We start from the raw sequence: 25,984 nt of genomic DNA, 5'->3' as shown, positions 1-25,984 counted from the left end.
GCAAACGCGAGCTTTTAAACCAGAAAGTTGAAAGAGATGGAAAAATTCATAAAAACCTAGCAAAGCTCCCTGGCTGACCCGGGTCTATATTGTAAGTTCGAAGTTTGAAAACTTTGAATCTCATATGATCAACTTCATATGAGCAAGCTTTTCAAACATCGAACATTACAATGGAGCTTGCAGTAGGGAATATTTCCCTTCACTTCAATGTAGTGTAATCTCAGAGATGGTATATTTAAGTAGCGGGGGGGTGCCAGGGGGCTTGCCCCCTTGCACTGAGCGTTCAGGTAGTTTTTTTATTTTTAGTTTATTTATATTTTATGTTCGATGTTTGAAAACTTTGCTCATATGGAGTCGATCATATGAGATTCAAACTTGTCAGACTTATAATATAGACCCGGCAGACCCATTGTATTTGGCAAGGGTTCACTGAGTGAACCTCTTATTGCTTTTTTGACAGAGCATCTCAAACCATTATTGAAATATGTGCATTCCTGTATTCAAGATACAACTGAATTTCTTAATATTTGATGATATGCAAATTGAACGGGAATGGTTATTGTGTTCCCTGGATGTTTCGGCCCTTTACACGAACATCTCTTATTGGGCTGGCCTTATGGCATTGGAGTTTTGGTTAAACAAGGCAGGTTTGTATTCTCCAGGTTTTAACACATTTTTATTATGTTTAACTGAACATGTCCTTACCAAAAATGTGTTTTATTTTGAAAACCAATGTTATTTACAACTTAAGGGAATAGCCATTGGGGCCTCATTTGCACCAATATATGCAGATCTGTTCATGGGGTACATGGAAGAACAACTTATTTATGATCATTCTCATCATTTATTTTTGGGCTCTATGGATATCTAGCGTAGATATCTAGATGACCGCTGCTTAGTGTGGAGGTTTATTTGCAGGAATTTGTGGATTACTTAAATGAGAATAAATGGGGGGATTCAGTTTATCATAAATTATCACTCTAAAACTATTACCTTTTTGGATGTATTAGTTACGGTAATGCACAATGGTACTTTGCAAAGTTCTACATTTAGGAAGTATCTGAAATGTAACACTTTATTACATGCTACCAGTTGTCACCCCAAACATATAATTAATAATATCCCCAAATCTCAATTTTTGAGGCTTAGGAGGATATATTCATCTTCCTCAGACCTAAAAATCATGAACAAGATCTGGTTTGGAGATTTTATGATAGAGGATATTCCTTAAATGTTGTTAATCAAGGGCTTATATCAACAAATCAGGTGTCTAGATCTTCTTTGTTAAAATATCAGTTTAGAAATAAGAAGGGTAAACAACCAATTGGGTTTATTACCAATTTTGGGGATAATACAACATTTATTAGTAATTTAATATATATACATTGGGATATTTTGTTGATGGATGAGAGACTTAGGGAAGTTATACCTTCTAGATGTCTCTTTTCTTACAGAAAAGGGAAAATGATGGCTGGTTGGTTTAATCGCTATAAAAAGATTCATAATATGAGTAAGGAGAAACAGCAGTTTGGGTTGAACGGACAAAAATTAGTGGGCTGTTATCCCTGTGGACACTGTAATTTTTGTAGATTTGCCAACAAAGATAAATATTTCACTTTGAAAAATAGTTCTACAGAATTTGATATTTAAGTATATGGCAAGTGTAACACAGACTAGTTAGTATATTTGTCTGCCTGTTCTTGCTCAGCATTATGCGTTGGGCAAACTTTGCGTCCCCTTAAATTAAGAATGTCTGAACATCTGAGTGAGATTCAGTGTGCAAAATCCACAAATGCTCTGTATAAGCATACTTTGAAACATACTACAGCATGATTTATGTTCACTATTATTGATGGAGTTCATTTTAAAACAAATAATAAAGTGGGATGGCATTCATTGTTAAATCATAAGGAACAGATGCGGATTATTAAATTTGGTGCCCTATTTGCACCAGGACTAAATGAGCAGTTATGACAGCCAATGATGATTCAGGGAATGGTATTTAAATTTGATTGAGTGTTTGAGTTACTATGCACTGATGAAGGCTTACAGCCAAAACCGGTATGCTTCATATTAATTCCAGTTGTTGGATGTGTTAATATTAATATCATGTTTATGTGATACTAACATTTTATATTTTAAAGCTGACTGAGGATGCTGGCTTGTTTGGTGGTCTGTAATTTTAAAATATAAACCACAGTAAAGAAAATGGAAGCCAGAAAATCAAATTCAAAATAGCCTTGTATGTTGGAAAAATAAATATATATATATATATATATATATATATATATATATATATATATATATACATATGTCTAAATATATATATATATATATATATATATATATATATATATACACATATATGTAATATGGGTCTACTTCAAAAGATCGAAGACCCATTTAATCGACTTGCAAAATATCGAGACCAAATCAATGAAAGGCCGGTTACTCGAAAGCTTATAATAATGAAACCTGGAAAAATGAACTAACAAGTGAGCAGAAGTCCGGTCTTCGCTTAAACAGCTCTCCAATTAAACACAGCCTACAGTAAATCATTATCACACCCCCCTAAATTATATATACCAACTCTGAGATCACACTACAGTGAGAAAAGGGTAAATTTCTAGATCCTCACTGTACTGCGATATCCATTTTAAACCACTGATAGTGGTTTACTGTAGGCTGTGTTTAGTCAGAGAGCTATTCCTTTAATTGAAAAATAGACTTCTGCTCATCTGTATTGTTCAATGTTACAGGTTTCATTATTGTAAGCTTTCAAGTAACTGGACTTTTGCTCATTTTTGTTCTCAATGTTTGCAAGTTGATTAACTGGGTCTTTGCTCTTTTGAAGTACAGCCATATATATATATATATATATATATATATATATATATATATATATATATATATATATATATATACAGTGGGGAAAAGGGTATATTTCCTGATCCTCACTGTACCGTGCTTCAGTAAACTGGTCCGGCTTTCTGTTTTTCAAAAAAATGTTTTTTCGATAAACAGAAGTAGATTCATATATATATATATATATATATATATATATATATATATATATATATATATATATATATACATACACATAGAGAGAGAGAGATATATAAATTGACCAGGATTAAGCAAGCTATATCCAGTGGTGCAAATTAAACACAAACTTGCACATGAAAAGAAAATATAATAGTTGTCAAATGTTAAGCAAGCTATATCTGATGGTGCTTGCACAAATGCTTAGCCAGACTATTTGAAACAGGGCATACAAGCAGGAGGTCACCATAATAAGATAATATACATAACATAGGTGGTACAGGGTGCTATATGCAAGCATTGTGACAGTGTGTTAAAAGCTCATGTCCTATGGCAATTTTCTATATTCCAAGTAGCTATAGTAGTATTTATCCCTTTTCAACATGTTGATAAGATACATTAAATACATGTATAAGATATGCATGGCGTTTTCTTAAAAACATCAAAGCCATGAGAATTTTAAGTGGATTCATTACCCTTGTCATGACCGATAATGTTCTGCTGATTAAAGGTAGCCTGGTTAACTTACATTTTTGCATCTTTCACAGCTTGTTTCACTATGTCAGGCTATAGCTGTAATCTTCAGTGAAAAGCAGGCATGATTTCTTATCAATCCATTCACCCTGATCTAAGCTGAACAATGTGAAACACGGCTTGATGTCTGAAGAAATTGAAGCCTTTGCATACCTTGCTGTAGTGATTCTGAGAAACAGAAAAGTAATCCGTCAACAAAGAATGACAGTCACTCCTATGCTAATGATATTTGTATGCTTCCTTTATTTCCCATGCAACAAAACGTTTCAAGTGCCTATGCCTGGTAATATGAGAAATTCACCTCCACTTAACTAAATTAAAAAAGAAAAAAAAAAACAGTGCTGGGAGACTACATGGTCTTTCATAGTACATTCTGAAATATGATGGCATCCTGCCATGTATAAGTTAGTAAATCACTAGCAATACCTCAAGGTCATAAAATAATTTTAAGTGCTGGAAAATAACAAATATGGGTTGTTAGTGGGGAAAGCACTGTGACCATGTATTTTTATAAGTCCAGCTCTCTGTTTTATGCATCTGTATCCACATTCACATTTTTGGTTAGAAATTTGTTTTCCCACTTAGGACAGAGGTGAGGTAATATTGTGAAGCTAAATTTGTAACACTGAGATTATTGTCAATAGTTCTAAGTTCAAAGTACTGGATTTGCTTAGTGTGACCAAGCTACAATGGCAAAAATTATAACTATATTTATTTAAGAAAAAAAGACTCCATATTAAAATATCAAAATTACATACTTTATTTAAGAAACATGTATATTACTTTGGCTCAGAAGTGTGTCCTTGGGATTCAGAGAATTTGTTGCTTATCATTTGAGCCTGATGCAGCTCAGAGCTTATTATTCATTACTACTGTGAAAAATCTAAGCACAAACATCAGGTAATTAGCAATCCTGACCATGGCCAGAGCAGGGCCTGTGCAGAGACAGAGAAAACCACAGTGGCAGCTGTGTAATGCAATGAGCATAAAAGACGAACAATGGAGCCAGTTCGTATATCAGTAAGTCCACATGCAGATGCAAAAATGAGATAGGAAAAGCAGCCATCAGCCTAAAAGTGTTCACTGCACACTTCAGATCTATTTTTGACCAGATGAATGGGTAGAAATTGGAATATGGGAAAGCAGGAAAATGGAAAACAAGCAGAAGGAAGCACATAATGGAAATAGGTGAGGGATATACATTATAGGGGAGGGAAAAAGAATATTTTTTTTTTTTTGTAGGGTGGGTGCCATGTTTCTCTTTTCAAAGAAAAAAGTTGGGGAAGGATTTAATGGAAGATGAAGGCATGGTAAGAGTGTGGCAAGGGCAGGGGCAAACTCTTAAACATGAAACAGACACACTGATGGGGATATGCTGACACACTAAGGCAGGAGTACAAGAATGGAGTGTGAGACATCAGACAAAGTGAAGAGAATGTGATGAGAAGGAGTAGAGAACAGACATGGCACATCAAGGGAGCATGGTGATGGGGGTCATCCTCAGTGGAAGGTCAGAAGCCACCTGTGCTCCATCACAATCAAATCCAAACTGATGTAGTGCTGCCAGTATCAGGCAGGGATGCAATTCGAGTAGGATAGGTAGGTGGGGCAAGAGAGGCAACTGCCCTGGGCACAAACTGTTGGGGGAGGGTGTGATCAGCTGAATCTGATTACTCTTTAATGCAAACCAGCTTTTAAAAGCCAGTATTTATTATTTTTGTTATTTATTTGCAGTTGGTTTACCAGGATAGCCCATTGGGCCAAAAGAACCTATTTTCAATGGAGTCCTGGGGAGAAAAGCTCCAAAAACAAGTAGCAAAGTTACAATAAGGTATTTGGTTACAATTATAATTACTATGGACTAGTAAAAAATGAAGGAAACATAGAAATACAGCAGACTAGTGTACAAATATATACAAATATTACACTCTTGTATAGCTGAAAAATAAACAATTTACAATATAGAAACTGAGAAGATTTTAAAACTTAGGGTGGGTTACACTGGAGGTATCTTTCATGCATTCAGGATGAATAGCTTAATACAAGCAAGAGAGAGATATATTAGCTGACAATGGAAACAAAGAACCTTTTTCATCTTAGGGTATGTTGCACTTAAGAAGTACCTTTAGAGTGTTCGGAAAAAATAGCTTAATACAAGCAAGAGCAAGATTTATGAGTTTAGGAGAGTAAGTGGGAATTCCCATTATGAGTAGGGGAGGAGAAGTGGAAATTCCCAGCATGACTAGGGGATGAGATTATGTGGGGTGGGAGCAGGAGCATTCCCACTGAGAATTTAGGTGTGAGTGAAGGGATTTTTTGAATGAGAAGTGATTTGAGATAGTACGAATGGATGGTGGTAAGGAGTTCCAGAGACGAGCAAGACTGTAGGATAAGAGATTTTTTCCAGGGGGACGAATTGGTTCATACAATTCAATTAGGTTTTGGTTGTTAGATCTTAGTATTCTGTCAGGGAGGTGCATTTTAAAGGTAGAGGAAAGGGAGGGGCAGAGGGAAGGATTGAAGATGAGCTTGTGTGCAAGAGTCAGTTGGACGTAGGTGAGGTGATTGGGTAGTTCTAACCATTTTAGTTTGTGGACAGCCGAACAGTGGTGTGAGGAGGACTTGTGGGAGGTAGCAAACTTGGCAATTTTGTTATAGCAAGAGGAGAGTTGTGTTTTGAGTGAAGATTGTAGGTTAGTTAGGAGTGGGGCTCCATGGAGGAGGGACGGGATGAGAAATGTGGTAGATAGGGTGAATTTGGTGGGGGGTGTAAGATAACGATTCTGTCGGTAGAGCATGCCGCGTTTTTGGTGGGTTTTTTTATATTTAATTGAAGGTGGGAATTGAATTTAAGCTGACAGTCAATTTGGACCCCAAGTAATTTGGCCTCAGATACCAGTTCGAGAGGTGTATTGTTATGACTAGTAATAGAGAAATTACTTGGATTGAAAGAGGTAGCTTTAGAAGGGGTTAATACCATTGCTTTGGTTTTGGAGGCATTGAGTATAAGGTGATTTGTTTTCATCCATTGTTCGGTGGTTGAGAATGCATCTTGAGTAAGCTTTAGCAGTGTAGGGATGGAGGTAGCAGAACAAATAATAGTTGAATCATCTGCGTATTGGATAATTTTTGTTAAACGGATGGAGTTGTGGAAATCGTTTATGAATATATTGAAAAGAAGGGGACCCAACATAGATCCATGGGGAACACCGGTTGGGGTGTTGATGAAAGGGGAGGTGGCATTTTTCCATCTTACTGCTTCATATTTATTGGATAAGTAGCAAGTGAACCAGTTCAGAGAAGAGGATGACAAAGTTAAGCTTGGAGAGTTTAGTTAGCAGTAGATTGTGGGAGCTGGTATCGAAGGCCTTAGAGAGGTCTAGTAGGAGAATAGAGACAATGTGGCCAGAGTCCCGGGCTTTGTTCACAGCTTCCAGGAAGGAGAGAAGAGCGGTTATAGTACTGTGACTGGGTCTGAAACCATGTTGTGTTGGAGTTAGTAGGTTATTGTAAGAGATATGGTAGGAGTTGTAGATGGATACACTTTTCTAAAAGTTTAGAGATAGGAGATAGGATAGCGATGGGACGGAAATTAGTGATATTGTTGTTGCTGACGCCTTTATGCAATGGTACAACAAAAGCCTTTTTCCAGATTTGGGGTACTGAGCTTTCTTGAATGGAACGGTTGATTAGAATGCTGATGGGGTAGGCAATGGCTTCGGCAGTTATACTGAGAAAGTAAGAAGGAATGTTATCAGGGGCATTAGAGCATGGTTTTAGTTTCTGAAGTAGTTTTTTATGGTGGATGTGGGTACAGGTTTTAGTGAGAATGGTGGAGGAAGGGGGGAGAAATTGAGGATATTGATGATGGAGAGGAGATAGGGGGAGAAACAGTAGTAAGGGGTGAAAAGTTGGTAGGGGAGGATGGGGGTGTAGTGGGGGGTGTGGTGGGGTTTGAAGATGAAAAAGATGAGGTCAGTTTGGAGATAGAATCAATGAAGAAGGTGTTGAATTGAGTGGCCAAGTCTATGTCTGGAGCGTTAGGGTCCAGGCTGGGGTTATCTGGTTTGTTGGGATTAAGGAGGGAAGAGATACATTTCCAAAATTTTTGAGGGTTTGTTTTGTTGTTGTTTTGGATTATGGAGAAGTAATTCTGTCTATCGGAAATGATAAGCTTTTTTACTTTGTTTCTGAGTGTTTTGTATTCATTATGGGCTAGGGGAGTCCTATGTTTCTGATATGATGACCATGCTTTATCTCTAAGGTGCATAGTTGCTAGTGTGTTTTTTGTTAATCAAGGGGCAGTTTTGTTTTTTATTCTTTTTGTTTTTATGGGGGAATGTTGCTCTAAGAGGTTTAGAAAAGTTGAGTTGAAGTGGGCGACAGCTTGTTCCAGGGGTAGAGTTTTAAGAGTTTACCAGTTGATTGCTATTAGAGAGTTGGAAATAGTAGTGGGGTTAAAGTTTTTTTGGCAGCGAGTAGTAATAAAATTATGAGTAAGATGTAGGGGTGAAGCTAGTCGGTGTGTGAATGTGGGCAAGTGGTCACTAAGGGAATCAGGCAGGGTGCCACTATTTGAGAAGTAATGAGGGTGGGAGACTAATATCCAGTCTAGGGTACTATCACTAGTGAGGTTTTTTGAGGGCCGAGTTATGGAGTTGATCAGCTGAGAAAAGTTGTAAAGATTAATGTTAAGTGGGTTTGTGGGAGACTGTATTGCGGACCAATTGATATTCATGTCACCCATAAGTATAGTTTCGTTGTTAATGTTATTGGAAAGCCCGGAGAGGATATCCTCTAGTGTAGAAATATTGTTGCCTGGGGGGATGTAGAGGGAGGCTATTTATTTATTTATTTATTTATTATTTATTTATTTCAGTTTGATTACCGGGGAAGTCCACTGGGCCAAGAAGTACCCATTTTCAGTGGAGGCCTGGGGAGAAAAGCTCCAAGGAAGTACAACCAGGATACAATACAAGAGATAAATTTACAATTTACAATCATGGATACAATACAAGAGAATTTACAATAGAATGTGCACACAGCAAGAGTTCAAAATTAAAACACTGCAATGTCACTTTTTCCTTCCATTCAAATATATACAGTAACAAAATCTGTAGGACGCCACAGAAAGAAAGGGTGGTATTTTCAAGCCAGGGTTTCCACTGAGAAAAATTTACAATTTACAATCATGGATACAATACAAGAGATAATTTACAATAGAATGTGCACACAGAAAGAGTTCAAAATTAAAACACTGCAATAGGATAATAGAAACAGAAAGTCACACAGCAAGTATACATAATTAGGACACAGCAAAGGAAATTTACAGAGGAAAGTAACACAGTACTGAGAAAGCTAGATAACAAAAGGTATAAACATTTTTTTTTTTTTTTTTTGCAATACTTTCATCTTTTCGCTATGCATATGTGTTTATGTTTATTTACTTGAAGTAATGCCAGGAGTAGTTCTGCATTATTGAACTGGGGAATTGGTTTGTTATAAGGGGTAACTGTTAAGGAGGATAAGTATAGAAGGGCTACTCCACCTCCTTTTTTGTTGGTTCTGTCTTTTATAATTATAGAGTAGTTGGGTGGAATTATTTCGGAATCTTTTATATAGGGTTTTAACCAAGTTTCAGAGATGGACAAAATGTCTGGTTTGCTATATGTAAGCCAGGCATGCAGATTAGGGATTTTGTTAACTATACTTTGGGCATTTAAGGAGGTGAGTAGTATGGATTTATCTGTTGAAGGGGATGAGGATGGGCCTGGGTTGGGGTGTATGTCTCCTGATAATAGAACAGAAGTCAGATATAGCATTAGGTTGGAGAGGTACTTTGTCTGTTTAGAGACAGGATTGAGCTTTACTAGATTTATGAGGGATGATTTAGTTGCTGTAGGGTTAGGATATTTGTGAGGAGTAATAAGTTTATAAGAGAAGAGAAGATGATGTTTTATGGGGTACAGGCATGGAGAAATTGGGAAGTGTGAATATAAGACAGGTGGGCTAAGATGGTTTGTAGTACGAAAGGATGGAGTGTGGTTGTAGTTAGCTGGCTGGGTGAGGTAGTAGGTATAGGATATGGTGAGGAGCAGTAGTAGATGAGTAGAGAAGGATAGGGCTTTTGAGAGTATAGTGGGATAGGTTACTGAGAGGGGATATGCTGTGGTTGGCTAAGTTTACTAGGGTAAGAGAGTTGTAAGTTTTGGGAGGAGACTGAGAGGGGAGGTCCAGTAGAGTACTGGTGAAATGTGGGGAGGAATAAGAAGTGGGTGTGGAAGGGAGGAGGTAACTAGTTGGTTGGGGCGGGGTGATGGGTGTGGCTAAAGGGTATAAATGTAGAAGTGCTGCGGGGCGGGTGGGAACTGGGGTCAGGGTAGGGGAGCGGAGTGAGCCTGCAGGGCAAATGGAGCGGGTAGACCCGAGGGAAGACTAAGGATGAACAAGAACCAATCTGTGGAGTACTAGTAGCTGAAGGTGAGTCCAGGAGACAGGGATTAGGTGGGATGGGGTGAGCCTAGAGTTGAGAGAGGGGAGTAGAGAAAACTTTATTATAGACTTAAGCATATATCAAAATAAATAAAGTAAGTAATAGATAGTGAAAATAAAGAAGTAATAAGTCAGGAATTGTGAGGAGAGGGTGCCACCTAGTGGACAAATGCTATAGTACTCATGTGGCTCCGCAAGGACAGATCCCTAGAGTGGGAGGAAAGGGGGGAGTCCTATGTAGACCGGAGGGCTAGAAGAGAGGCCAAGTATGTGGGGAACAGAGATGGGAAGGGTTAGGCTGCTGGCTGTCCTGGCAGGTGAGTGTGCTAAACCACCTAGCAGGGCCTTCTGGCAGAATACAATCTAGTATGTAGGATTAGCAACAGTTACACATACTTTCTTAAGTCCTTTGATGGATATTCTTCAGGGGGAGGATTGGTCCTATTCCCGTAATGGAGAGGCTTGGTCCTATTCCCTTAATGGGGAATATTAGAATTACTTTAGGTCTGGGTTTCCAACAAAGGAGCAGTTGCAACAGGGTGAAGCAGGACAGTCAAGCTGATAAGGTGGAAACAAGAGGAGGTAGTTTAAGGTCTACAGTCTCTCTGGCAAGAGTGTGTTTCTCCCAGTTCACCAACACAAGGGCATTCTGACACCATGAAGAATAGTCACCTTTGAAAAGGAGGCCAATGACTTAAGTTGTATTAATCTTGAAGAAAACTAAGACATCCAAAAAATACAACTTGACATTCAAAATGGCGACACCCTGGCCTCATCACTTCTACCGCAGGCAGGAGTTTACATGGATCGAGAGTAAAGCCTTTCCATTGAAACGGGCAAGAGCTCTAACCACTTTTAAGATGCTAAAAAAGTCAAATCTGTAAATGGTCTCCAATAGATTTTTTTCTGATGTTCCCCAGGTGTCAGAAAGTAACTATGTAGTTGTAGGACATGGGTGTGAGTTCTATATTTTTTTAAAATACCGGAGAATATGATCCATGGAAGATTTTGGTTACAAGATAGAGAAGGGACATATACTGTGGCAGCAAATGATGCAGTATTGCTTTTGTGATCAAACGTGAGTGCTGTAGTAGTTCGTGTGTGGTCTAAGCTATAGCAACTACGGTTGTTGCAGTTTTTACTAAAATGCGAGTGCTGTTCAGCTTCAAGCAGCCAGAGTATAAAGTGTTAGAACTGTTTGCTCCATTTTAAACAGAGGAGTTTAACTGAAACATGACTGCTTACTGATGGATTGGGAATATGGAGCCCTAAAGCTTTGGAAGCTGACCAGTCATTATATCTTTGGCAGGATATAACCCACGTAGCTAATGCCACTGCAGCAATGATCAATGTGACTGACATCATCACTTGTTGTGTCATTGGCCTGCACAGACATATTCCATGTACAACAGAGGTGCTCATGGGAAAACCTCATAGCAAGACTATGCTTTAGATGTAGATGAAGCGATTCAGAAGGATTTATGAGGCGGGCCCTCATCTGCTTAATGATCACACTCTGAGGCTGAACCTATGCAATATAAACCCCAACAGCCACAGACTGTCACTGCACTCAGTAAGAAAATGCTACAGCTGTGAGAAAGCAGGTTCTACAGGAAGAAAACAGCATTATTGCTTGTGCGAGGTAGGGTTTACACTTTACTAACAATTGCTTTTACTACACTCTCTCTCTCTCAAATGTGTCCCTTTTCAAATCCTGAGGGCAATGTGTCTTTTGAAGTGCTGCTAGCCTTTCTAATATACTCTTGCATTACCAAGGAAAAGAAAGGCAAGTGTTACAAATCCTAATGAGAACAGAAACTACAGATGCTCCTCGTTTGTAACTGTAAGTTGGCGTTTAAAGCTAACACACCAACAAGTGAAACTTTGTAAAATGACACTGTACTGTTTAGGACAATAGCTGCTGCATTTGACACCTGCTGGGATCTGCTATACTTGAAGGACTGCTGTTCAGCTTACATGATGCTGCTGAGCGTAAAGGTGGGAGAAGGCTGTTTTGTCTAGCTTTATACGCTGAATGCATTTTTCTGTATTTTTTATGGATGGGTTGATTGTTTCCATCTCACTATGACACCGCTGCAGTACCATAGCTATGTATATAAATATGTAGATCAGTGGCATTTGATGGAGATGTAACCTTTACAGTTCACGTACCTTCCTACCAGCTCACCAGACGAGGTCCTTTATTTCAATGTATTTGCAGTCTACTGTCCCCCCACCCAGAACCTCGGGGAAGTCAGCTATATCATAAGTCCTGCATTGTGTTTGCTTTTATTTCTATGATGCAAGGAAACCATATATGCTCCCCCACATGCTGTAGTATGGCATCAGGGAATGGCTGGAGTATTCTGGAGGTAGATACCTAATATACCTCCACTGGGTCCCCTGTTGCTTATTGAAAGGGCCCTGTAGCTTATATTCTTAAAGCCACACATACCTTAGTATCCATTGGTATGTATAGTCCACAACTTCCATAGGCCTGTAGATGTGAGTGACACATCTACTAGATTGTGTATAGTGACTATGTGGTATTGGTCTATAATCTCAGTGTTGTGAAGGCCATGAAATATTGTGTGGTCCAACAGTACATAGCCTTCAAGGGCAACAAAATCCAACATTGTGTCTACTAACAGCAATAGAAGCCTGTTGCATATATTAATTTTCTAAAACTGTGGCTACCCCTGATATAACTCCTCTACTCCCTATTGTAACATCAGGATTTTATGGTGGTAAAACTCACTGGCAGTGGAACATCATGTCATGGACTTTATACATTTCTGTGACACTCCGTCAAGATGTTTTTCCTCATTTTAAGAATGTTGCACAATTCTACGTCATTATACTGTCAGGTAGAGATTTGTCATGAGTCTGAAAAGATTTGTGGTTTTCTGGAAGAGAATAGACCTGTCAGGACCCCTATTTTGGATGTGGCTTGAGGCTATTTCAGGTGAGGATTTTTTTCTTGTCTGTGAAACTGAAGTGAAGGCCTGATTAGGCCTGCAGCGGTGATCTTTGTTTGGCAGCCTTTTGCTGGAGAGGCTGTTTGAGTCTGACCCTGTATGGTAGAGATGCCTCCAAGGACTGTAACACTATATAGAAGGTACTGTATATATCTTAAACATGCTTCTCAACTGTCCCTGATTTGTGCTCTCTGCCTCTTAAAACTATAGATTATTTTAAGTAAAGTTGATCAATTACTGTCAAAAAATGATTAACGTTACAGGCTTCTTTTCCTTCAGAAAATGCATGTCTGTTCACATCCTCTTATTCTTCTACTTTTCCAAGGCAGCAGCACCAATAATTAAAAAGTGTCCCTGATTTGGAGTTTTGTACTTGATTATTTTTGACTTTCTCTCTGACTCAGGAAATACAGTAAGTACTTGAGAGATATGATTGTAAATAAACTGTGGAATTAAATGAAAACAAAATGGGACACGCATTGATTTCATTTTTCATTGTGTTGTATAAATAAACTTAAATTTACACACATTGATAACTGGTGCATGGTCAATGGACTAAAAGTAAATACTGAAAAATGCAATATTATTGCACTTGGTAAACAGCCCCCCCCCCCCCCCCCACACACACACACACACACACACACACCTTGCTTATAGTAGAAAACACTCCATGAAGATGTTGTGAGAGATCTTGGAAGATGGTAGATAACTTCCTCTCCTTTTACAATCATGTTGCAGCAGTGGTCAGGAAATCCTTCCACCTGGCAGAGATGATCACAAGTGGTATTTCTTCCAAGTTCACAGAACTCCTAATCCCTCTGTATTCTGCATTAATCAGTCCTATCATGAGTACAATGCCGCCTTTGGGATATTCCATAGTAAACATATCAAGTGGTTACTGAGACCCCAAAGATTACTAAAAAAGGATTTGAGCAATCATGAGAGCCTGGAGGGCTTGTCACTCTATTCAGTATCCTACAGCCACCTTACTGGCAATCTATTCCTTACCTTCTGGGCTATTAGGGATCTGGCAGTAGTCCATTACCTCTTATTTCTTCACAATCTATCAGTCCTGCAAAAACTAGAGCTAGAGATCTGCACTTTCTTCAGCAAAGAGACCAAATCATGCTGGAAAGTAAGATTCATCATACAGAGACTACCCATTCTCTGGAAAAAAAAAAACTTTCTCTCCAGATAAAGAAATGCAACACAAATTCATCATGTGGTGACTACTTCTCTGGATGCCAACTTCTTTTCCAGATCAAACAATGTGATGCAGGATCTTCATTTAAGTAAAATTAGAGTATTGGATGGATGTTCATAAATTCACCATGTATTTATTATTATTTACTTATTTATTTGCATTTGTTACCACGGTGGTCCACTGGGCCAAACAGTGCCCATTTTCAGGGGAGGCCTGGGGAGAAAAGTTCCACATACAAAAGAAATTTAAAAACAGTCACATTTTCTACATACATAGAGAGATAACAACTTAAAAAAGCAGACATACAATCTTATTATAAATTTCTAGCTAGAATAACAAAGGCAGTATACATTATATAGAAAATATACAAAGTACAACATATCATCTGCTTTGGATACTGTAGAGTGAGGACAGCAAGAGATAGTTGCATAACTGTTAAGCAGAGGGAAGAAAAAGGTTAGTGAGATCAGGCTGGGGAAGATGCTCTGTAGTCATAGCCACACGTATATTGTCATAGGGCTAAGAGATGCTGTTTTAGAGACTTTCTGAAGGATATGTGATTGGAAATAGTTTTGATAGAGCTGGGTAGGGAATTCCAAGTTTTAGCAATGGTACATGAGTACAGAGATTGGCCAATTGCTAGACTGGGTATTTGCACTTTTAAAAGAAATTGATTTTCACATCTGAGTTGTCAAGAGGGCTTATGGAGAGTAAACAGGGAGGTGAGAGATGGACAATTGGAAGGTTTGGTAATGATATTGTGAGCTGTGGTTAACTGCAAGTAGGTTAGGTGATGGGGAAGTTCAAGACATTTTAGTTTGCGTAGGGAGATGCAGTGATGGGAGGAGTAAATTTCATTGGTAGTGAACCTGGCAACCTTGTTATAACAGGACTCAATCTTGGATTTTAAGGAGCTTTGAATGTTAGTGAACAAATGGCCACTATATAAAAGTGAAGGAAGCAAATAGGATAGTGCAAGGGTTTGTCTAGCAGTGGGTGTGAGGTACAATTTATGCTTTTAGAGGGTGCCTAGTTTCTGGTGTTTTTTTTTTTTATGCAGTTTTGGATGTTTGGATCGAAGGTTAAGTGTTTGTCTAATATAACTCCTAAAAGTTTAGTTTGTGATACTGCTCTAATGCAGGTTTTGTTTTGTGAATAGATATTAAAATCTGCTCTATTTAGGGGGGTATTTTTTGGGGGGGTGAATAGAAGCAGGTTAGTTTGCTGGGGTTAAGGGTTAGATGGTTGTTACTCATCCATTCCTCAATGATTGAGAAAGTAAGTTGGGTCCTAGCTAGGAGTTCATCAGCAGAGTCAGCAATGCAGATAATGGTCGAGTCATCTGCGTACTGTATTACAGGATTTAAGGGAAGGATGGAGTGGAAGTCATTAATAAATATGCTAAAAAGGAGAGGTCCCAATATGGATCCTTGGGGAACTCCTTTGTGTATATTGAGGAATGGTGAGAAAGAGTGGAGCTATTTAGTGGCTTGCTGTCTGTTGTTTAGATAATCAGAGAACCAGTTAAGAGTGGGGGTGACATTCCCAGACTGGATAGCTTTGCCAGTAGTAAAGGGTGGGATATGGTGTCGAAGGCTTTGGAGAGGTGCAGAAAGAGAGAGGAGGCACTTTTTCCAGTGTCCCTTGCTTGGGTCACAGTGTCCATGAATGATAGGAGTGCAGTGGTGGTACTGTGATATGGGTGGAATCCATGTTGGGATGGGGATAATATCATATTTTCTGTTAGGAAATTTAGGAGCTAAGCATGAATGCATTTCTCCATGATTTTGGATAGTTGGGAGAGTATTGCGATTGGCCAGAAATTGGTGAAATCTATGTCAGGGCCACCTTTGTGAAATGGGAGTATGTAGCATTTTTCCACATTACAAGTACATGAGACTCTTGGAGGGATATGTTGATTAATATGCTAATGGGGTAGGCTATATATTTGGCTGACATGTGTAAGTAATCTGGGGGCAGATTATTTGGAACAGTTGTACAGGGTTTTAGTTTGAGTAGTAATTTGCGAATGGTAGCTGTGGGGATAGGGGAGAAGGAAAATCGTTGTGGTGTTTGTGTGAAGGCTGCATGAGTGTGTGTTTGCTAAGCTTCAGAATTTGTTTGAGGGAAGGTGGCAGCAAGTTTGGAGATGGTGTCTATGAAGTGTGTGTTGAAGAGAGTTGCTATTTCATTGGGGGATTTGTCTGGATGTGGGCATGGGTTGTTTTTGCTACCTGGATGCAGTAAACTTTGGTTTTGGGATGTGCGGTAGAAATTTTTCATATCTTTGAAGTGTTTGGCTAGATTTTGGAGTTGTTTACATTCTTGGAGGTGAGCAGGATTTTTGGTGTTATGCCAGAGTTTCCATGCAGGATTTTTGGTTTTATGCCAGAGTTTCCATGCTCTATCTCTTTGTCATAAGTTGTTTTGTGGCTCTAGTTAGCCAGTTAGCATGGTTGGTTTTGATTCATTTTACTCGCAGAGTAGCTAAGCTATTTAGAATATTTAAAAATGTAGTATTGAAGAGTTCAATTGCCTTGTCTAAGGGTAGCATTTTTACGGCACTCCAGTCTATTTGTAGGAGGGTGTTGTTTAAAGTTTATGGGCTGAATTTGGATAGGTTCCTGGCTAGTTTATTCTGGTGGGTATTGTGAGTGGGGGAGTATTTCCAAAAGATATAAACAGGTAGGTGATCACTTATGGTTTGAGGTAATGTGTCTGCGGCTGAAATTTTACTCATGTCAGACACTAGAATCCAATCTAGTGTAGAGCCATTGTTTTTTGGTTTTGTTTGGTCTGGTAACGTCTGTTACTACTTGGGTATAGGAGAAAAGGTTTATGTTGGAGGTGGACTGTTTTTTGGTAAGTTCTAACCAATCAATGTTAATGTCACCTAGGATGATTGTTTCATATTGAATAGTTTTAGATGGCCAGGAAAGGATTTTTTTCCAGTATAGGAATGTTATTTTGGGGGGGAATGTAGGGATTGATTATCCAGATTTTTTTAGTGTTATTTAATTGGAGATACTCAATGAGAATTTCTGCAGATTCAAACTGAGGTATGGGGCTAGAGTAGGGGACAATGTTGAGGTGGTTGGAACACAGTATGGCAATACCACCTCCTTTTTTATGTGGCCTGTCAGATCGAAGACAGTTGTAGCTTGGTGGTAGAAATTCAGCTTGGCCCACGACTCCTAGACAAAAGAAGTAAGGTCTAAGGGTGAGTACCGGTAAGGTGTAAATAGCCAGATCTACTTGAAAATGTCCAGTTACTACAACATCGACATTCACAACAATGAAACCACAATGTTGAAACTTCAGAAAGCCAAACTCCCAGAACATTGCAAGTTAACTCCAGGAAAATAACCACTGATAGACTAAGATAATTTGATTTTTAACCCAATGTCCTTTACAAACTGAACTTGTGAGACTGAAACCGTACACTGGACATACCAACATTTCATGATGACCAGCCTGAAACCTTTGCTATTACTTATTGTGCTGAAATTCTTTATTGTCTGGATGTTTCACTCCACTTATCCAGTGGATTGGTAAGAATGGGGACTTAAGGTTATCTGAATTCCTGCTCATAAAGGAATTCAGGTATTCACTGCCTTGGAAATATAAACATTAATGTGCTAATCACACTTACGTTACTTGTGTCTGATATTTCGATTTATTTAAGTGAACTTGAAATAATAACCCATGCATTAGATACACGGTTTTCTTGAACAAATCTACCCTCTCATCACCACTGATCTGGAGTCTGGTATGCTAGCACCTTTTCCTTTGCATAGCTGTGGTATATCCACCTACGAATGTCATAGCACTGCACTGCTTGCTCCATTAGAGTCGACATTCTTGCCAAGTACTTTGGATAACTCTGCCACTGTTGCTGCTTTGCATTTTTCCCATATGGAATTTATGTACCCTTCTCCGAGAGTTTCTGTTTCTGCCAGCTGTTCATGCTTCTCTAGTAAATATTTAGTTCTTGTCACGTCTATATTTCACTTTCAAACCAAAGTTCTATGAATTAAACATTATCCTGTGCAGTTCAAAGTTGCTTTGTAAAAGCAATTTCTGGATATACTTTGCAAGAGTTTGTGCACTTTTTCTTCCTGAGCTTTCTTAGCACGCACCCTAGGAATTTCTCACATCCATACACTGTTGTTAATAGTTCCTTTTCTGTCATTTCTGTATGTATCTGAAAATGTTATTTACCTATAATTGGTCCATTCTCTTCTAGAATCACAATTCGTTTGTCATTCTGATTGCCAGGAGGCACACTTAAAGGCCAAAAATGCAGCTTCTTGGGACCCTGACAGTATCCCAGGATACATCCTAAACAGCAGGAAACAAACTATTTGTATGCCCTTAACAACACGTTTCAACCTCACCCTCCAAGCACAAGGGAGGGCCACTCGCCGACCTGGGCAGTTACTGTCCCATAGGTCTGACCAGCTTCCTATGCAAAGCCATGGAAAGACTTATCATGGAACTAATCAGTCGGGACATTTCCAAACACTGCATCCATCCCAGTTTGGCTTTGTCAAAGCAGGTCATATCTGCTCAACCTAGTGGACTTTTTCAAAAAAGTCACAAACGTGATAGATGACATGAGGACAGTACATACTACCTACCTTGAACTGGCCAAGGGACATTATAACCCACTCAGACATTATGGATAAGATTGGCAAACTAGCACTAAACTTCTACATCAGTTGATGAGTTGTAAATTGGCTTCCAGACAGGGCACAGGAAGTCAGCATAGGTCTTGCCATCTCAACAGAAAGACCTGTCATCAGTGGAGTTCCACAAGGATATGTTTTGGGGCCACTTTTATTTGGCATCTACTACTCAGAAGTCAAAGCAAACAACAAGAGCCTATGGTTGACCTAGTTCCATTATAGTCTAAATTTCTTCACATCTTCCAAGTTTACATGTTTTCCCATAACGGCATGACAGTTTACTAGAAAAGTTTAGTCTGACCAACCTAACCAAAAGAGGTTCTCTAGATAAAATTGTGTGTGTCTGTGTGTGTGTGTATGTGTGTGTGTGTGTGTGCGCACGTGTGTATATATATATATATATTTTTTTTTTATGAAAAATCCAAGCCTTAGCTATTTAAATATCACTGTGGAGTAAGGTGGGATTACAACCATTTGCCAAGTCATAACTTCCAGACCCCAAAGAGGCAAGATGACAAAATGTTTTTACATTACTTATCTGCATTACAAGGTCATAGTTGTGAACTAATGCTCAATTATTGTTGCTTTAAAGAGCCATTTAATCATTGTACCATACCTCTTTGGAAACCTGACGATTAAATGCCAAGTCTGTTTTATTACCAACTAAAGCAATCACTGCTTTATTTTCATGGTCTGCATTTCTGAGTTCCTTCAACCACAGCTGTGCTCGCATAAAGGTCTCCTGCAAAGAAAAGATATACAGAAGATTTATATAACCTGCATATCTAAATCAAAAGTGTTTCATGGTGAAATTAGAAAATACTAAAACAACCCAGTTTAACAGCAAGTGAATTAATGTTTGGATCATTGTCACTTAGTTTATTTACACCTAATAACACTGTGTATTTGTCATTAGGAAATAAAAAATCTGCTCTGGAAGATACAAACACACACACACATTTATAATCATATATAGGTTTACTGGTACAGTCTTGAAATCAATACTCCTGGGACCATAATATCGAAAGATCAAAACACTACAATACTGAACTCATGTTAACACTCGTTTCAGGGTCCACATCCCTTCCGGACCTATGTTACCTCCATAACCCTCAGTTCACACTGGAAGGTGGACTTAGCACACTTTTAATTATCCCTATATAGACTGGGAAATATACACAATCTCAAACTCACAGGCAAAATGCTTCCTGGGCTTTAACACAATCACCCTGGAGCAGATACTGCACACTTCAACCATAGGCTCCCCCGGTCACATTCTCACTTGTGAGGTTGGATCACAAAGCTGTCTCATCTGAAGTAGAATCAACCCAGAATATCCAGCTAAACTGGCAAGTCAGGAACTATTCAAATGCAAACTACATCCTATTACGTGACAGTTTGTCAAAACCCAAGGCTCCCCCCAGCCCCAAGAACACAGCTACCTATGCAGAATTATTCAGAGTCCATATACAAATGTGAACGGCTGCAAGAGGCTGACGTACCTACCAGAAATAAACCCCAAAACAAATCCCACTGGTGGAATCCTCATCTAAACAGGGTATATAATAAAAGAAAAAAAATCATGGCCAAAATGAGGAAAAGCAACGCCCTTAAAGACAAGTGCTCTCTTATACAGCTAAACAAGAAACTAGGAGGTCTAATTAAGTCCAACAAGACTAACTATGAGGTCAGGATAGACTCACAGGCTAAGGACAATCAGATGGACTTCTTCAGCTGTTTCCGGAACTTTAAAGGTAACACACAGCAGAGTGCTAAACTGATGATGAATGGTACCACCTACAATGATCAGGGTGACATAGCTTTACTCCCCTCACCACCTCAGCTCCACCAGTTGAAACTAGATATCTTGACCTGGCTAAAGCATTTGATAAAATACCACACTCAGGTATTGTTGGCAAGCTCTCTGAGCTAGATGTAAATGCCTAAATAACTCACTGGATTACTGGCTCACAAACAGGACCCAGGAAATTAGGATTGTTGGGACCACCACCATCAAGAGACTGGTCACAAGTGGAGTACCCTCAGGCTTCATGCTGGGCCCACTACTGTTTGCCTTCAACTTCTTGGAACTCAAGGCTAACGTTACATGCCTCTGGCTCAACAAGTTCGCAGATGTAAATTGGGAGCTATTATAGATTCCCCCCAAGGCAAAAACATCTTACAAGTGATTTAACATAAACAAGACTCAGTGCCAGAAAATACATTAAGTTGCCCTTTGGGAAACTTAACACAAGTTAATTACTCCATCAATAAAACACCCCTAAGAGTCAACTCAGTAGTAAGGGATCTGGGGACATATGTAGACTGCAACCTGACCTTTGGCCAACATGTAGCCAAGACAACAAGAAAATCATTCTATGTTGCCCAACTTATTGATAAGGGTATGGGATGCAGGCTGAAGAAGATGTAGTACCACTCTACTCAGGCCTTATCAGACCGATTGTTGAGTACAATGACTGCTTTGGCATGTATCTGTCCAAACACTTGCAACAGTTGGTATGTTCACCAAGGCTTCTAATCAGGAGAATTCAGGGCATGACTACCCTGTCCTACACACATTGCCTAAAGGCTATGTGTCTGTATTCAGTCTCCTAGAGGCTGCTAAAAAGAAATTTTTGTCAGCATTACAGGGCTTCCACAGATCCAACTGTGATAAATCTGTTGCACATGTGCAAAACAAAGAACAGGAACACTAGATCCAGGGATCTGAATTTTATTTGTGACATAAACAGAACTTGCTGGAGAGACAGATGTGTTCCACAGGATCTCTAAACTTTTTTACATGGTTGGGGAGCCTATTCCGGAGTTCATCCCTAACCCTTTACAAACAAAATTGGATGTGAAATTGTAAATTTACCCCCAGTCTGGCCCCCATGTCCCTTATGGACACAGGCTATCAATAAAAAAAAATATTATCCTAATGCCCCCTTTACAAATCCTTACCTACCTGCCTATTAACGTCCACCCCCCCCATACAATACTTGGGACCCAAATAACTTTGGCTGCTCTGCTAGGCTTGTAAAGGCCTTACCGGTCATTATCCTGTTAACAACCTATGAACCTATGTATAAATTATTCATGACTCCCTCTAAAACACACGTAGAGATACTAAAGATAATTAACTTACTGGGCTGAAAAAAAAGACTTGGAGCCTTATAAAAGTGAAGGCTTCTAGTCTGTTTTCTGCTGAAATTAAAAGGAAACAAGCACAGAAAATATAGTAAAAACAAACATCATTAAAGGCAGATTACTTTCATCATCAATGGTATATCTTAACTTCACTCATAAGTTCTATTTTTAAAGAAAAATGGTTATAGTAATTATGTTTAAGAGATGATTATGAAGAGAAAATCAGTCTGCCTCTGTTTCTGCTCAGCAAGGTAGGTCTTACACATAGGCCAGGTAGTCAGACACCTATGGAACCATGCTTGTAATAGCTGTCTTTCCACATTTATTTATTTTAGAGCAACAAAATAAGAAGTTATGTACTCACCATAATGTTCCATCTGAGTAGGTAAACTTCATTTGTCTGCAACCTGTGGGATACGGATCCGACCTCGGATCCGAGCCGGCAACTTTACAAAGCTTAGATCCAAGCTCCTAGCTCCTCCCCTTACCCATAACCCCCTGCCAACCCTGACTAACCTCAGATCAAGTTTGCCCGCAAGCACTATAGTGTAAAACTAACTACTTTATCAGAATGGTACATCACTATATGACATGAAAACACATCTGAAGGTCGGGGGGATGGAGGGGGGGAACGGTTGCAGACAAATGAAGTTTACCTACTCAGATGGAACGCTATGGTGAGTACATAACTTCTTAATCTGAAGTAGTTAACTTCATTTGGTCTGCAACCTGTGGGACAGAGTCCCCAGCTACCTAAGCCTTGGGCGGCCTTCATGGAAGGATGTTCCGGAGCACTGCGGAGCCTAAAGAAGTTCTCCCTCTGGAGGTAATCTCCAACTTATAATGATTGATGAAGGTATGAGATGAGGCCCAAGTGGCTGCTGAACAGATATCATCCAAGGAAACCCTGGATTTAAAGGTGGCAGAAGTAGCCATAGCCCTAGTTAAATGGGCAAGAACTTCTTGAGGTGTGGGCCTGCTGGAAGTTTGATACGCTGTAATGATACACTGCGAGATCCATCTCGATAAGGAAACTTTCGAGACCGGTTTACCTAAATTAAATTTGGCAAAGGAGACGAACAACTGGTCGGATTGTCTATGACAAGATGTCCTATGAATATAAAATCTAAGTTGTCTGTGTACGTCCAAAGAATGTAATTTGTACTCCCCTTTGTTCTTGTAGTTAGGAAAGAATACCAGCAAGTTGATAGATTGGTTGATATTAGATTCAGAAACTACCTTCGGAAGGAAAGAGGGATTGGTCCTGAGGTAAACCCTATCCTTGTGAAAGGCTAAGTATGGGGGTTTCACAGAAAGAGCTTGCAATTCGGATACTCTCCTGGCTGAGGTAATATCCACAAGAAAGGCTGTTTTCCACGACAAATATCTGAGGTCTACTGAAGATGCCGGTTCGAAGGGAGGGGCTGTCAGGGCTTGTAATACCAAAGTCAAATCCCATGGGGGTACCTCTTCCTTTATTGGAGGTCTAAGAAGAAAGGTGCCCTTTAAGAATGTTTTGCACAATTTTGTAGAGATTAAAGGCCCCATTTCAGTACCTACGTGGTAATGAGAGATAGCTGCCAACTGAACCTTAACCGTAGAACAGCTAGCTCCAGCATTAAAAAGACCTGAAAGAAAGTCCAGCACCGCAGGCAAGGGGGCTGTAAAAGGGTCCAAATTATGGCGTTCTGCCCAGATAGAGAAACGCTTCCATTTACTACCACAGACCTGCCTAGTAGAGGGCTTGTGCGCTGCTACTAGGATAGTTTTAACTGGAGAAGAGATACCGGGAGTCCTAGCTACAAGTGGAACTGGAGCAGCCAAGCCGTAAGCTTAAGGCTGGCCAGGTTGGGAAGTGGGAGTCCCTGGGGGTGGGAGATTATATCCGGAAGGGGATCTAGAATCCAGGGTGGATTCACTCGATGAGACCAGAGGTAAGGGAACCAAGCTTGGCGAGACCAGAATGGGGCAATGAGGATCATCCTGCTCCCCAACCGACTGGCTTTCTGAAGAAGTTTCAGCATGAGGGGAAGAGGAGGGTAGGCATAGAGAAGACCGGGTGGCCAAGCATGCACCAAGGCATCCCTCGGGGCTTCCCCGGCAGGGGGAATGAGAGCGAAGTAATTGTTGCATTTCATGTTTGAGGGAGATGTGAAAAGATCGCAACAGGGCTGCCCCCAAACGGCAAAAATCTGACTCGCTACTCGAGGATTGAGGGACCACTCATAAGGTGAAAGGATGGTGCAACTCAGTCTGTCCACCAGGATGTTGGTCCGTCCCAGAATGTGCGTTGCAATGAGAAAGCGGTTGGTGGAGATCGCCCATTCCCACACTCTCATGGCTTCTCGACAGAGTGGGTAAGACCTGGTTCCCCCTTGTTTGTTGATATACCATACCACAGACATACTGTCTGTTTGGACTGCAATTGTTCCTACAGGGAGAAGGCTCTGAAGTGCTTGCAACGACAACAGCACTGCCCTCATCTCTAGAACATTTATGTGCAATAAGGTCTCCGAATTGTTCCACGTGCCTTGGACTGTCCTGCTCGAATAATGCCCCCCCACCCCAGACGAGAGGCGTCCGTGGTCACCGTGGTGAGAGGGGGGGCCATGGCAAAGGGGCATCCCACCTAGAGGTCCGGCGATTGAAGCCACCAAACGAGAGCCCTCTTGCAGGCCCTGCTGAGAGAAATGGGGTGACTCAAGGGGTAGTGAAGAAGGGACCATTGGACTTGGAGAGTCCACTGTAAAATCCTCATGTTCAGACGCGTCAAGGGAAGGAGGTTTACAGTAGCTGCCATGGACCCCAGGGCCCTCAGAACCAATCCCGCCGGAGGTTTTGAAGATTGAAAGATGGCCTGCACATGTGCTCTCAAGGTGTGTAGCCGGTCGGAAGTTAAGAAGGCTAGTTGCCTGTTGGTGTCCAGTCTGGCCCCGATAAAGTCTATCACCTGAGTCGAGGTGAGAGAGGACTTGTTCGAGTTTATGGTGATCCCTAGTTGTGGAGCAAGGTTGAGAAAGTAGTCACTGACTAAGCATAGTAAATGCCTTGTTGGGGTGGTGAGAAGCCAGTCGCCCAGGTACGGGAAGACCTGCATTTCCTGGAGTCTCAGGTGGGCTGCAATCACTGCTAAAACCTTGGTGAACACCCTGGGGGCTGAGGTGAGTCCAAAGGGGAGGACCCTGAATTGGTAATGACTGGCTCCCAGCCGGAAGTGGAGAAACCTCCTGGACCGTTCGTCCATTAGTATGTGGTAGTATGCGTCCTTGAGGTCTATGGAGCACATCCAGTTGCTCTCCCGCAAGAGGGGGAGAATAGATTGAAGAGTGACCATCCGGAACTTTTCTTTGGTTACTGACAGATTTAGTAGGGAAAGATCGAGTATGGGCCTTAGGTCCCCCGTCTTTTTTGGCACCAAAAACAACCTGGAGTAGTAACCCGATCCAGACTGGCCTGGGGGGACATGCTGGATGGCTCCTTTTTCTAAAAGCAGCCGAATTTCCACAGCTGCTGCCTCCATCTGATTGGGTGGAACATCGGGGAGGCGTGCGGGGGTGTCGGGAATGTAGGAAAAGGGAATTCTGTATCCTCTGGATATGACACGAAGCACCCAGCAGTCTGTTGTAATGGACTCCCAAGCTGCCAGGTGCTTCAAGAAAGGCCCGCCGACTGCCTCCAGAGTGGAGCAGTCGGGCAACCCTTCAGGGTTGCTGCGTGGGCCGATCAGAGAAGGTTTCCCTGGACCTAAAGTTCTTCGGGCCCCCTCTGCCTCTAGGGTGGCATCCAACCTGTCCTCCTCTGCCGCGGAAGGACTGGGAGTCCGGAGTGGACTGGGATTGTTGCGACTTTCGGAACCACATCTTCTTCTGTCCCTTTTGGTTCTTGGAGAAGGACCT

General features: G+C 40.5%; 1 protein-coding gene across 1 annotated transcript in view; it reads right to left on the bottom strand.

The window, feature by feature from the left end:
• The window catches only part of LOC122793052 (ras-related protein Rab-17-like), a 449,961-nt gene that overhangs the window by 219,559 nt on the left and 204,418 nt on the right, over positions 1-25,984 (bottom strand). Inside the window, exon 4 of the mRNA XM_044060729.1 lies at positions 19,555-19,680. Within this exon, the coding sequence (XP_043916664.1) occupies positions 19,555-19,680 (126 nt within the window). The remainder of the gene's footprint in view (positions 1-19,554; positions 19,681-25,984) is intronic.

The sequence above is a fragment of the Protopterus annectens genome, chromosome 2.part0 (assembly GCF_019279795.1).
Source record: "Protopterus annectens isolate FY-2018-M chromosome 2.part0, PAN1.0, whole genome shotgun sequence".
NCBI classification, from domain to species: Eukaryota; Metazoa; Chordata; order Ceratodontiformes; family Protopteridae; genus Protopterus; species Protopterus annectens.
This window is presented reverse-complemented; position numbering and strand designations above follow the sequence as displayed.